Source organism: Mizuhopecten yessoensis, unplaced genomic scaffold (genome assembly GCF_002113885.1).
Source record: "Mizuhopecten yessoensis strain PY_sf001 unplaced genomic scaffold, ASM211388v2 scaffold7551, whole genome shotgun sequence".
Lineage (NCBI taxonomy): Eukaryota > Metazoa > Mollusca > Bivalvia > Pectinida > Pectinidae > Mizuhopecten > Mizuhopecten yessoensis.
The window spans coordinates 304026-320225 of record NW_018407104.1 but is presented as its reverse complement, the minus strand read 5'-3'; the positions used below and the strand labels follow the sequence as shown (position 1 = coordinate 320225).

General features: G+C 38.7%; 1 protein-coding gene across 3 annotated transcripts in view; it reads left to right on the top strand.

Moving 5' to 3' along the window:
- LOC110453963 (fibroblast growth factor 18-like) overlaps positions 1–16200 on the top strand; it is a 55900-nt gene that overhangs the window by 7932 nt on the left and 31768 nt on the right. The window contains exon 1 of one of the 3 annotated variants that reach the window (XM_021503223.1): positions 7274–8664. The exons of 1 other annotated variant lie outside the window; for it this stretch is intronic. In XM_021503223.1, the coding sequence (XP_021358898.1) occupies positions 8648–8664 (17 nt within the window). In that variant the 5' untranslated portion in view covers positions 7274–8647. Of the gene's footprint in view, positions 1–7273; positions 8665–16200 lie in introns of those variants that run through there. One more of the 3 variants, XM_021503221.1, reaches the window with a different exon arrangement.

The window sequence follows — 16200 nt, the reverse complement described above, 5'->3', positions numbered from 1 at the left end:
ATGGTGGGTGTGGATTAAGTAATGCTAGTTGTGGATTAAGAAATGGTGTGTGTGGATTGAGGGATACTAGTTGTGGATTAGGGAATGGTGGCTGTGGATTGAGGGGACTGGGTGTGGAATGAGGGAAGCTGGACGTAGATTGATGGTGCTGGTTATGAATTTGGGGACAATTGGTCGGAAAGACAAATACTGGGTGATTTGGGGATACAGGGTGTGAATTTAGGGATAATTGGTATGCATTGAGGGAAACTAGGTGTGGAATGATGAATAGTAGTTGTGGGATGAGAGATGATTGATGTAGTTGGAGAGATACTTGGTGAAGATTGAGGGATACTGATAACAAACTGGAAGACAGACTTGTGAGCTGAACACATAGGGAATGGAGGAAAATTTAGAACGAAATCACACTTTTGTAGTAAACGCCCTTTTTCCATATGCCCTATATAAAAATTAAAAAAAAATCCCTCGATATTTCACCAAACCTCTTTATAACGCCATTGTGTTTTTACTAGCGGCAGTTTAACGATATTTTACTGTGTACTGTCGAGAAATGTGCGTACTGTGAAAAAGATATAGGTAAAAGCTGGGTATCCTAGGACAATGAGCATGACATCATACGTTATTTCCAATAGCCGACGGGACAACGTAGATGTACGTGTGAGGGCACGAAGGAGAGGATAATCTTGGTGGGAACGTGGAGAAGCTGGAGGTAAAAAGATGATTGCTCGAGATCGCAGCAATACAGATAGACCATTAATTGACCTATAAACACTGTCGCTGGTGGGTGACACTTCGAGTTGGTCCGTAGTGACGGACGAATAGCGCTCAATCATGTTTTAACGCTTTAACGTCTATTCTTCTTACGAAGGCCCATAATGCCTAGACAAACAGTTGTAAACAGGTAGGGATTACCTGTTTCTATACTTGTCACTAAACATATTAATATCGTACTCAAGAGGTGTTGTATATTAAAAAAAATATCTTATTTATGAAATGTCAGAAATTACATCATTTATTGATAAAAGCAGCAATTAATTCGTAATCAATTAAAAGTTGCCAAAGCAAATCAAATGCCAAGTGGTGTTTTTTGTGTGTTTGACTTTTCTAGGGCACGACGACGGCCTTAAATCGTATCAGGGTTAAATTTCTAAATACAGCATGTCAAAACACAACAGGTATACATGCACAGTGCTGCAACGTCTTATAGCGCAACACAAAATGTGCATCGTAAACCTGTCAATGGGTTTATCCAAGTGGAGTTAAAGTTTCATTATTTGAATATTTATTTTTTAAGAACAGTGGTATGTTCCCTAATATATCTCTCCAGCAGCTCTTTTTATTTTATTTTATTCTTTGACGAGGACAATCGTTCCCTTTCAACAATAGCTGTGCTGACGTAAGCAATATCAAAACATCTATTTCAAGACCCTTGTTTAGAGGTCAGACATACATTGTTCTCGACGCCGGGAGTCGAGCCTGCGTCTACCAGGTAACGGAGGATCAAACTCTGTCAAGACGCCCTTGACCTTTAATGGCCGTGTGATTCTGTTTGCCACTTTAATCATGTACTGTATAATAATTAAGATTTAAAAAAAAAGAAATAATCGTGGTTGCTTATTATATTGAATCTAAATCACATCAGTGACGTGAGTTCCAAAAATAAAATTGGAAAAAAACCCTGTTACTTCCGGTTTACTGTGAAAATTAAAAATGCTCTGTAGTTAATCGGCGGGAGCGCATTATCTTGTACATTTTCATCAGAGGATTGTTTCTCTGAAAACCAAAAAGCTTAATGCAATGGCTTTATGCCATAATATTTACAGTTCCACTGCAAGTTCTTCTATAATCGATTACATGTACTACACAGGTGAGGACGGACATGTACTACACAGGTGTGGACGGACATGTATAACACAGGTGTGGACGGACATGTATTACACAGATGTGGACGGACATGTATATTACAGGTATGGACGGACATGTATAACACAGGTATGGACGGCCGTGTATATTACAGGTATGGACGGACATGTATAACACAGGTAAGGACGGACATGTACTACACAGGTGTGGATGGACATGTACTACACAGGTGTGGACGGGTATGTATGACACAGGTGTGGACGGACATGTATAACACAGGTGTGGACAGAAATGCAATACACAGGTGTGGGCGGACATGTATAACACAGGTGTAGACGGATATGTATTTCACAGGTGTGGACAGACATGTATAATACAGGTGTGGACGGACATGTATAACACAGGTGTGGACAGACATGTATAACACAGGTGTAGACGGACATGTATTACACAAGTGTGGATGGACAGAAATTACATATGTGTGGACGGACATGTATTACACACGTGTGGACGGATATGTATTACACACGTGTGGACGGACATCTATAACACAGGTGTGGACGGACATATATTACTAAGGTGTTGACGGATGTATAACACAGGTGGATGGACAGAAATTACATATCAGTGGACGGACACAGCTGTGAACGGACATGTATTTCACAGGAGTGAACGGACATGTATTTCACAGGTGTGAACGGACATGTATTACAAAGGTGTGGACAGACATGCATTATATAGGAGTTAACGGACATATATATCACAAGTGTGTACACACATGTATTACACAGGTGTGGACAGACATGTATAACACATGTGTTGACGGACATGTTTTACAAAGGAGATAAAGGAACATGTATTTCACAAGTGTGGACGGACATGTATTGCACACATGTGGAAAAATATGTATAACACACATGTGAACAGACATGTATAACACAGGTGTCGACGGACATGTATTACACACGTGTGGACGGACATGTATTACACACGTGTGGACGGACATCTATAACACAGGTGTGGACGGACATATATTACTAAGGTGTTGATGGATGTATAACACAGGTGGATGGACAGAAATGACATATCAGTGGACGGACATGTATAACACAGCTGTGAACGGACAATTATTTCACGGGAGTGAACGGACATGTATTTTACAGGTGTGTACACACATGCATTACACGGGTATGGACAGACATGTTTTACACAGATGTGGACAGACATGTATTACACAGATGTGGACAGACATGTATTACACACGTGTGGACGGACATGTATTACACACGTGTGGACGGATATGTATTACACGGGTGTGGACAGACATGTTTTACACAGATGCGGTCAGACATGTATTACACAGATGCGGACAGACATGTATTACACACGTGGTGGGCGGACATGTATTACACACGTGTGGACAGACATGTATTACACACGTGTGGACGGATATGTATTACACGGGTGTTGACAGACATGTTTTACACAGATGCGGTCAGACATGTATTACATAGATGTGGACAGACATGTATTAAACAGATGCGGACAGACATGTATTACACAGATGCGGACTTACATGCATGACACAGGTGCGGACAGACATGTATAACACAGATGTGGACAAACAAGTATTACCAAGGTATTGACGGACTTGTATTTCACACGTGTGGACGGACATTATTTCACACGTGTGGACGGACATGTATTACACAGGTGTGTACAGACATGAATAACACAGATGTGGACAGACATGTATTACACAAATGCGGACAGACATGTATTACACACGTGTTGACGGACATGTATTACACACGTGTGGACGGACATGTATTTCACACAGGTGGACGGACATGTAATACACAGGTGTGTACAGACATGAATAACACAGATGTGGACAGACATGTATTACACAGATGCGGACAGACTTGCATTACACAGATGCGGACAGACATGTATAACACAGATGGGGACATACATGTATTACCAAGGTATGGACGGACATGTATTACACAGGTGTGGACAGACATGTATTACACACGTGCGGACAGACATGTATCACACACGTGTGGACAGACAGACATGTATAATACAGGTGTGGACGGACATGTATAACACAGGTGTGGACGGACATGTACTACCCAGGTGTGGACAGATATGTATTACACAGATGCGGACAGACATGTATTACACACGTGTGGACGGATATGTATTACACGGATGTTCACAGACATGTTTTACACAGATGCGGACAAACATGTATTACACAGATGCGGACAGACATGTATAACACAGATGTGGACATACATGTATTACCAAGGTATGGACGGACATGTATTACACAGGTGGAGACAGACATTCATTACACACGTTTGGACGGACATGTATTACACATGTGTGAACAGATATGTATTACACAGATGTGGACAGACATGTGTTACACAGATGCGGACAGACATGTATAACACGGGTGTGGACATACAGGTATTACACAGATGCGGACAGACTTGTATTACACAGATGCGGACAGACATGTGTTACCCAGATGCGGACAGACATGTATTATACACGTGTGGACGGACATGTATTACACAGGAGTGTACAGACATGAATAACACAGATGTAGACAGACATGTATTACACAAATGCGGACAGACATGTATTATACACGTGTGGACGGACATGAATTACACAGGTGTCGGCAGACATGAATAACACATATGTGGACAGACATATATTACACACGTGAGGGCCGGCATGAATAACACGGGTGTGGACATACATGTATTACCAAGGTATGGACGGACATGTATTACACAGGTGTAGACAGACATTCATTACACACGTTTGGACGGACATGTATTACACATGTGTGGACAGACATGTATTACACACGTGTGGACGGACATCTATACACAAGTGTGGGCAGACATGTATTACACAGGTGTGGACAGACATGTATTACACAGGTGTGGACAGACATGTATTACACAGGTGCGCACAGATATGTATTACACACGTGTGGACAGACATGTATTACACAGGTGTGGACAGACATGTATTATACAGGTGTGGACGGACATGTATTACACAGGTGTGGACGGACATGTATTACACATGTGTGAACAGATATGTATTACACAGATGTGGACGGACATGTCTTACACACGTGTGGACAGACATGTATTACACATGTGTGGACGGACATGTATTACACAGGTGTTTTAAGACATAATTGAACCGAAATTTTGGGGATAATTTGATTTAGATGTGTGCCGAAGTATTGTACTTTTTTTTAACGGCTGTGAGCAGTATTTACATATACATGTTCCAAAGATAGCGTACATGATTTTTTTTTTTTATTACTAAAATATATATTTGCGAACGTGTAAAAAGTTGTTTAAAACAAGGAATGTCGTGTTTATGTCTGCATATAAATTGTCAGTTTGATTACATTGAGCGCGTTGCAAGATATCGTGCGATGATGCCAATTTAAAACAAAAGGAACATTCTGGCATGTAGTCAGCTAATATAAAATCAAGCAAAACGTACTATGGTCAAATAAATAGTAATACCTTTTAAACCGCACTGTTGATCGTTACATTATCCCAGATAATCTCACTCGTTCATCGCGAAATGATCAATCGTTTCAGCAGCCTATCATAGCGTTATACTGTTCGTTCCTTAAAAGAAAATTAAAACCAAAAAAAGGTTTTCTTTAATAAATAAGGTCAGCAATTTGTGTTGAATTCTCCGGAATGATATTCAAGAATAATTTTGCATCCGTTTTCGTTTTAATCGCTCAGAAGAATTTAAGTTAATTAACGAATTGGTAACTAAAGTAAGCATACAAACTTCGCTATATTAAAAACACCAGGTATCTGGAAATTCGTACATTGTGGTATCGACAATTTGTTAGTCAAAGATTCAGGAAATCGCTTGAAAAACAGTTTTGGTCCACTGATGAAATTTCTTATAAACGTGTTTAGATTATTTGCTGACGAATAAATATTAACTTAATCATGATGAGCGTCAAATCATAAAAAAAAATCGTTGTTCGTTATTAAATGAGGTAAAGCTATATGTTACTCGACTTTTTTTTTTTCAAATTTATCGTTTTTCGAGGTTTATAACAACATGTTTGAGACTTTGTTTTATTTCCGTTCTAGGTTTTCCTGAAACTTCTTCAAATATTATCTTTGTCTCGTTACATGTAATTGTAATTTTGTCGGAGGGAATATGTGACCAGATTCCATCCCTGAATATTTTTGTCCACTTCGACATATGTGAGAGTCCTCAATTAACCGAAGTCATTTTGTAATGCGCACCAATCCTATCCAAACATCGGGTTACAAGTACACCACCCTCTATCTACATCCCTCCTATTAGTTTTTTCTGATATAGGATATATCTCTGGGATTAATTTAGTAGCAAGGATAACATATAAAACTGCACTCCAATCAGATTGTATACTATTTGTTTCTCACTCCCCCGTAAGCGGATTGATATTCGAGCACGTTGATTCCTTAAATAGGATTGTTTACGAGCCAAGATGTATTCACACTTCTAAATACAAAACATCCAAACAATACGGTGAAATATAAGGGTTTAATAAATCATTACGAACTAATGGTAACCATCCTGTGGTATTATGTTTTCTTAGCGGAAGGATATCCCTGTCCACCTACGCACTCCTACGTTTGACTCTTGAGATGTTACTTATCATGCGATGCAAGGGGAATAAGTCCGTCAGTCGAACTTGGAAGGATGATACTCTGGTGCGCGGGGTAACGTCTTTTAATCCTATTGATTTTCCTTGAGTGCTAGCTCCATTCATGCTGTCGAGTATAGCGTAATGCCAGTACGGGACTGAATGGGGATGATAATGACAGGAACAATCAGAACATACTTGCTGTATTTATAAATATATATCACATATGTAAATTTATATACAAATATACTTTTTTTTTTATATTTTGCCTAATTTACAATTTAAAGTATTTGAAATATACGCATTTTTATCATATATATTACGTTTGGTGTTCTACAGGTAAATGCCATTTAAATCAACTGTACACCTATATATGTGCATTGTGTCGATTATACAAAGATGTTGCATGTATTTCTGTTACATATATACATCTCCAATGTCGCTAATCGTCTGCTCACACTATTTCCTAATCGGGATCAATACTGCAGGCCCCGAAATGGTGACATTTTGATCCCTTCCGTCTCCCATGTCAGTCCATGGCTCGTCCTGCCTGCTCCGATCCTTTGAAGTCCCTAAGTATGCCTGTTCTGTCAGGTACCTGTGCCACGGCTCTTCACCGCCATTTGACATTTCACGGCCTCGATTTTACATTTTATAATCAGCCTTTATTGACTTTTTACAAACTTTATGCGGCACTGAGTTTTTGAAAGCTGATTAATATCGTTTATTAACATTTATACCTGGCCCTTTTACCTGTATAAATCAATACAAACCCGCTCCCCGTCCCCGGGATGACTTCCTCTAGTGGTAGTATTTAACCCTCTCCTTAATCGCCAAAATGGTTTTCTAGACGGACCTAATTCCTGATTGGTTTGCGAAGAAGTGTTCTGTATACTTTATAAGTCCACTCCGTGCCCCCAGCTGAGAGATATCTGCTCCCTCTGTCCCGTCCGACCCTTTAAAGGGGCTTGTCTGTCTCCCTTCACTGACCCCTGTCTGTGTATTCATGTGCCTATTGTTTTCTATCAGCCAATCACAGGGCTGGTCACACTCGACGTTCGGTCGCTGTCATAATGTGTATTTTGGCGAGTGAGACTAGTGTGTGTATAGCTATATAGCTATCAGTTGAAAACATGCCGGTCTAACCGGAGGACGCTACAAACCAGGGCCCGTGTTTTAATCATACAGGTGTGTGTTTTTTTCACGGAAATACCTTAGTGATACCTTTTCCCAAAAAAATTGGAATAATATTATACATTCTCAAACCAGGTACATTAAAAACCAGGATGGAATAGGAAAGCTGATGTTTCGGTTTTAATGCAGTGGTTTTCAACTAAAAAAAGTTTGGAATGTTTTCGAATGATGAAAATTCAACTACCACCGCGATATGCATAGTAAGCATGTCGAGACACTCACGTGGTCTGTGTATTTGCACCTGTCTAGAGGTACATGGTGCTACAACATACGGAGAGTGTAAGCCTCGCCATAATTCCGGCAGATATTAAGTCAAAACACAGAGTTATCGAAATACAAAATGCTGTACAGTGTTATGAAAAGTTATATTACGATGCATGGTGGTACAAAAACATCGTCTTTATGTCCAGTCCACGGTACAATCTTTGGGATGTAGCTGACAAAGGGATGATCCTTAAGTCGGACTGTGGAATACTTACCGTCAAGTGGATTTAAAACCGGGAATTGATCGTTGTTCGTAACGTATATCTATATCTATATAAATAAATGTTAATTCTAATCCCGGTTTTATTTAAAATTGATGCCTCCTTTTTACCGGGTGTGTGTTTGTGAGGAATAGCAAGCGATGTTGTGGGCGCTACCTTAGTGTATACGTGTGAAGTACCGAAGGGAATAGTTCCTTCACAAATCACGAATCTTCCGGATCTGGAATATATATATTTTCCCCAATATTTTACCCAATAAACTGGGGATCTCATGATAGCCCGAACGCCAGACCTCCGACGGCCAGATGAGACGCTAGTGTATCGAACATGGCCACTAGCGGGAGGACTCGGAAACTTAGCCCATTATGAGGAGGAGGTTGTCGCCCATTAATCCTATATGCAGGTAAGACGCAGGTAATATCACAGGAAACCTATTTTTTCCTGTAGATCGATCAGTCAGTTTTTTGTGTGTATCACATTATCTAGGTAAATGGGATGATCGTCTCTCTGGCGTCCAACACGGGGAAACAGCTTTACTATGTCACATGTGCAGTCCGGAATTCACTTTGGTACTTCGGAATTTTAATACCAATTAAGCGTTGTGAATATAAAACCATTAATTAATATGTATTTGCATAACGTACTGGACGTACGGCGGTAAAAAAATAAAATTGAAGTATGTGTATACGTTTATGATACAAGTGTATTTAACTATTGTTTATTGACGCCGTTTATATGTATATCTGAGGACGTATTGTGCCCGATTTTAATTAGTAGATGTATAAGTTTACAAAGATCGGTCTTGATGTGTCTGGTTAATCTTATCAATAAACACATCATACAGTGTTTTATTAGGCTCACCACTCGTCCCATCGAAATTAATTAAGCAAATATGATGAAATCGTACCTTCGAAAAATTGCTAATTATTTTGATTCAATATTGAATTCTGTGTGTAATTCAAGGACCACTTATTGAACTATACAGTATGTATGTTAATATCTTGTTGTTTATCATGTAAAACCAGACACTAGAAAAAAATACGTCTTTATTTAGCTGGGTTTTAAATATATTCACATTGACTACACACACGCATATATATATATATATATATACATAGAGCTATAACTCATCCCTATAGTTGTGCTGGTTTATCCTAGGTATCGTCGCCATAGAAATCTAAAAATGCAGCCATACCTTGTAAATTTGAAATATGTTGTTTAATTTAGCATTAATGGCTGCATAGATGCAGTGTATAAGCACATGATCCATTTAACTATAACGCCCGATCTCAGGGACCGACCGTGTACTGCTTGACAAGCCGACTGAAACTTATGTGAAACCTTCTGTCATCAAAAAAAAATTTAATCATAAAACACAGATTTATGAATCTTTGAACTTTTTAATAAAAGTTTAATTTCCTTCTGATATCTCTTGACTTTAGTATGATGTACGTTGATATGTTAGCCGTGTTTGTAGGAATCTCAGCAATGATATATAAGATATATATATATACGGTATACAAAAAAACTTCCCTCTGCTAGGGTGTACAGGTAAGCTTTAAAACTTACACAGCATGGCGAAAACACTGTTTAAGGTATCTCAACTTACTCTGCAACCGAGAACGCCTTTTACTGTCCTGGTCTATCTCCTGATAAAACACGTGGATTTATAATTTAACAGCAAGGATTTTTATCTGAGCACTTGTGCACGGTAAACGCTGATACTGCTTTACTTTCGCTGTACACTGCCCGAGTGTCCTGCCCCAGAACTCAAGTACAAGATAGGGCTTTTGAACTCGCGAAAGTCCCTCAGGTGTTTTGTGTAATTTCCTTCAAATTTAACGTCTACACCCCAAACAAAATACATTCTCGCATAAGATGAAGTGACATGTACAGTTTAAAAAGTGGGAGACCCTGTAAAACAGACTTTAGACTTGGCTAATATACCTGTACACGTGTTTGTATTTTGTCTACACAGATTTATCAACATGTTTATAATTCTGTATAAGTTCAACGCTGTTGCGAAATCTGGTCATAAATTTTCATATGGCTAAATTTGAAATTAAACAAATATTGACACGGGTTTCTATTTTTATACCGGATTCGTATGGATTGTTAGCTTTATATCATTGATGGTTTTTTTGATGTTAAGAGTTAAATATAAGTATTTATATAAAATGGACATCTAAAGATAACTCCTCCGGAATTATATCAATATTGTAAAAAAAAATGTGTACAGAAAAAAATATGGCATAAAAAATATACTACATCTGTATTACAACATATCTCAAAATGTCTGCAAATTTAGGGAAAAAACATAAGTTGAAATTAAATAAATTGCAGGTCCAATAAATATGTATAAATTCTGAATGTGATATGTTAGCGTTAAAGTGGCCCTGTTACTGATAAATCCACGCTAGTTTGTATTATCATTACCGCAATCTGAGAGGTTCATTTATCTTATCAGTCAAATGTCGGATCCTTCAGATGAACAGGCAGGCTGGCAAACGGATCAAAGGTACAGATGCAACAACACGGCTTACGTAAACATGTCCCCGGTCTCCCGGTATTGCCCTCGGGAGACCTCGGAGTTTATAGTCTCCATCACAAACACTAAACGTTCCTATCAGCACCCTGGGTCTATAACCGGGAAATTGACCTCGTCAAAAAATTAAAAATTAAAATCTTTGCTATCTAGTACATATATTTACCTTTGAGAATACCTGGACGTTAGCCCAGGTTTTCATCGAGTTTTAATTGACCTCTTGATGATAATAACAGTAAGATTATCTTCAGTACGGAATATCCGGGATAGGAAAACTATGTCATTATATTTTTTTGTTGATACAAACATGTACAAACAAACAATCCCCGATGAAATGTATTTATGCGTTTCAATATAACGTACAGGTATACCAATTTATCAAATAGGTCTTCACACCCTTGTGCGTTTTCGATACATGCTTTTCAAACCTATGACAAAAATAGATTGTATTTCTTTAGGAATACCTGTCTGGATGTTTTTATTTTGTATATACATATTCCCTATCTGCATGCCATCATTACGTAAGGCTCATGTATAGTAGACTCGGGAGTGCAAGTGTTGAATTCAGTATACCATAACCCCACCCCGATTTTAATAACCGAAACAGGTGACGGATTTTTAACGATCGTATCAATTTTATTTTACGATGACAAGTTTACTACATATCGATTTTTATATGTATTTAATGTCTATGAAATATTTGAGTTTATGATCTAGTTTCCCACGTTTCATATTATTACAGAAATAGAAGTATCAAAAGTGTGAAATGTTTTTGATCGATATGTCCTGATTATTTCACATGTGTGTTGTGCCAGAAAGTAGTTTACGTGTCATTACAACAATTTGAAGTGTGAAGTGAGAAGTGCCAGATAGACCAACATGTCCTTATATTTATACCTGTGTAGTGCAAAATAATACTCTATATTACATTGGTATGGTGTCAGTTTTCAGACATCGAGTTCTCATATTTACACGTGTGTACTGCAATGTGTTCTCACATTATATTACACATGTTCAGCACCAGATAGATGTCAAGGTGTCCTTATATTTACTTGCGTGTAGCGCCATACAGTCAATGTGTCCTTACACTATTTTACACCTTTGCAGTGCCAGATAACATAGTGTACGTATCTTCTTGTCTATGTCTGTGTTTGCCTTCCTGTGACCTCGCTGTAATTTATACCCATTAGATTTCTTCCACTCCTCCTAACAGGGATTACATAATTGAGTATACCCGTCAAGGCGAACGCACACCTTTGTAGCAACCCTTAAACCATGCCATTCTCATTATTTAACCCTGATTTTGGCACATTTTGTCGGGTTGTCACGTTTGAAATGAGAATATTTATATATTTTTAGCTCCCATTTGACACTTTGCTTAAATGTTCAAAACATGTTTACGTTTTTACCACATCATTCAAGGTCTGTGAAAATACACCGACTGATCATATAGAACGAAGAGGTGGTCCCGAAAGTAGTATTCACAGAGAGATGCATTGTAATATTATAAGCGAGTATGTAACTTCCTGTTATAAGGTGATTTGGTTGTCGACATTAGTACGGGTTTAATACCTTATTCAAGTCATCTACAGCCACGATATTGGCATATATGACCGATTGATAATGAGACGAAAACTTTGATGTAAGAACTAAATAGTGACACGCAAACTTTACTCCAAAGATTTATTCGCGGATAGTAGACACAGCTAGGATATACATGGATTTATGTCAATGGGAAGGGTCCGGCGCGCCAAATCTTTGCTCTGTTAACCAAATGGATGCTATACAAATGACGACTATCGTTTCATTTTTCGTTTTATTTTAATTTTCAATTTCAAATCATTGGAGCTTAACACTAGCTGGTGAACCTCTATTCATATAAGATATATAGTGCAGTTTAAATGCAGACGAGACTTGGGAGTGAACACGGCAATAACACACCAAACGTCGCGGATTGTTCGACGTTCTTCTGCGAAATCGTGTTGTTTCGAGGTTTTTCGAACAGAGATCCCTATCTTTTCATGTTTCTTTAAAAAGCGTCAGTTGCAATGCTGAGTTTTCTTGTGGTGACTGTACTTGCATTCTATTCTATATGTGTATTGAATTGCCGTCCCTGTGTAAAAACCGGAATAATTTAAATAGTTCAGTTCAAATTATTTCTTTTCATCGACATATTTTTTGTTTAATGAGTCCAGTACATTTTGTATGCGGTGGGTCAGTCCGCGTGTGTTATTCGTTTGAAAAGGTAGTTTTTTTTTTAGTCGTATGACACCTGAAATTAACACAGGTGGCTTGAGTGTCTAACAAAGCATGATTAAAGGTGTGCGGGGTCCATGCATTGGTTTATATTTTGGCTAAAGCTATCTGTCAGTCAAAGCCTCAACTAGTATAACTTTGTATTGGTCGTGCTGGCTCTGACTATAACCTCGGTCTTATCGCGATAGAGGCGCTTTTCCAACACGTCGGAGTCCTACCTGTAGATAGTAACTGACGAACCTAGCAGTGGAGCGCATTTACGTGGCTGACTTATTTAAAGGGCTCCCCGTGTCATTCTAGACTTCAATTTAGTGGTTTTGTGTAAACTCCCCACTGAGGCTATATATAAAAAAAATACGTACAGAAGACCGTATATTGTGCTCACGAATAAGATTGACCGATTATGTGCGGTCCTACCTTGACTGACCAACGTAGAGGGGCGCATTTCAGTGACCATTTACTGATTTGGAAAGAGTATGAGAGCATCTACCGTAGAGATTTAGCATTGTAACCGGTGAATCCTGCCCCAGGGCACTTTCTATACGTACACGTGTTATACTTAAGATACATCTTCTGATAATGCCTATCTTACATTCTCTGCATTTGTACCTCAGTGTCGTTAGAACGTCATAGCAGTGCAAATACAAAGACGTCGCCACACAGGTGTTAAGTAAAGGGTACTGGGTAGTATTAGCAAGGTGTTACACCTTAACGACTCCTCGTCAGTGTGCTAACAAGTAAGGTGTAAAACGCTCAGGTATGACCGCTATGTCTACAGACAGAAACGCTTCCCTCTTCTGTTCTTGTCCGTTGCATAACCAGGTGACACCATCAGTCTTTAGACTGACCGTGGCTCTAAACACATAATCTGTCCTCGTAATGGCCTGACTAATTGACCTCTCGCCTCCGTAATGGACTAGCTTCTAGGCAATTCCACAGAGCGGTCATCTGTCACAATGGACATTAGTCTGGTGTAGTGGACATTTGTTTCATGACACCACAAAACAGGAGAAGACATGAAGATTTTTATCAATATCCTTATTGGTTCCGGAGTATTTGTCATACATTTCACAACCTTAACCATTAAAAACTGATAAGAATTCAATTCCTGTATCGCAGACACCGGAACATTTTATTTCATTTGAGAAAGAGTGCATTGTGTGCTCTGTCTGGTTTCGATTCATTCAGAATGCTAAATAATCATTCTTTTTGTTCTTCAATATTTACTACTAAAGAAAGATCGTTTTGCCGCTATGAAGGCACTCTTCAGGTCGTTTGTTGTTGACAGTTGGAACGCCAGTCGTCTACGGACCAGATGAACAGAGAATGTCCCAAATCCGTCAGTCCGAGCTGAAACAGGGTCATATACGTTCCCATCAGACCCCATCCGTCCAGACGGTTTAATGTAAAGTCTCTAGGCACTTAACGTAATTTCCTTTAAGTATTGAACTTTCCATAAACATCCTACCCTCCAAAGTCTGATAGTTAACAAAACTTAGCTTTTTGCATATAACGTGTTCATGCCGATCGATAGCATTTTAGAAAGTTCATTCACCTTTTTGAAAACAAAAGATAATGGCGAGATACGGCGATAAATTAAGACGAATAGAATACAACTTTTTCTTGAGCGTTTCCATTTTTCTCAAGACTTCTTGTGATTAAGGACACACAGAATGCACCATTCACAAGCTCATGGGAACTCGGTAAAGATGGATTAAAATTGGCGAATTGAATCCCACACTGATCATGCATTGTCACAAAGAACTTACGACTTCGTTTGACTGCGGCTATGCAGGTATCTAATAATAGAGGTTTTCTATTTTGAAAAGACAAGTAGGGCTATGTGTACTTTGATGATTCTATCATTATCGAGTCTATTCATGCGAATTTAAAAGTGGGACACCGTGTAGAAACGTCAGTTCGTTGGTCAAGTCACCTGATGTAGGAGTGTTCTTGTGATACTCGCTGAATGACTGTCTGGTATCTTTTGTATGTTCGTAGATTTATGTCAAAAAGGTGTGCAACTCATTATGATGATGTATAAATAAGACGCCACAATCTAGGTTAGGATGAAATTTTCATTTAAAATATGAAAAACTGAAAGGTTCTATTGAAATAAGTCAAGCTGCATTATACGAAGATATGCATATGATTTATTAAATATCCTCAATCCGACAAAGGTCTGGCCCGGCGGTACAATCTTCATAGCAAACGTGTCTTTGTAATGTAAAATACCGGAATTGCTTGGGTATGCAACCCCTCTAGCTTTGTGACACAAAGCCTTGTGAACGATACCGTCGTACTTTTGTTATCTGAATTTAAAAACTAATAAACGCTTAACTAATGTAATACTTCTGATACGGCAGATAAATACACTTATCAATGAAAAGTGGATACATGCACGTATGACATAAAGCTATGCATATTACGAAACATTTTGTAAATTATGTATTTAAAAAACATTGAGCAGAAACTTTATGAAGCTAACAATTTGAGAAGCTAGCTGGTGCTGTATAAGGCCACGGTGTGAAGCTAAAGGGATTAATGCCATATCACAGAAAAAACCCAGATAAAATGTGCTCCCCTGCCCCAATCAGGTATGTCAATGCTGTGCGATCAATCAACACGAACCCCTTGTCTGCCATCCTCCACGATATGTGTCCCATCACCTGACCTGATCTCGGGGCTTCACTGTGGTAGGGTGTGTTACATAATACCCATAACATTACCCAAAACACAATTCATCTAAAGCTCCTATAGTACTCTCATGGCCACAGGAAATACGCTCCATGGGAATGCTGGGATCGGCCTTCGTGGAGGAATGTCTCCCCAAGTCTTGAAGATGCGACAGTGGCAGTTTTTACTTATATGCTTGTTCCAAATCTCCATGTGTCACCGTTAAAATACATCGTAATCTTCTTCAAGTACTTGTCATAATAATTTTTTTTTGTTGAAAAGCCGATTAAGCAAAAGTTAAAACTAACAAATAGCATTGCAACCATATTCAACAGATGATGAATTTGACGAATGCACTTCATTCTGGGCGGTCGAATACAAGAATACATGAGGCAATGTGCTGTGAGGTCAGGCTCTTGTTTTAAACAAAGACGTGTGTATATCTCTTCTTGTTCTACGATCGTACAAGTCTG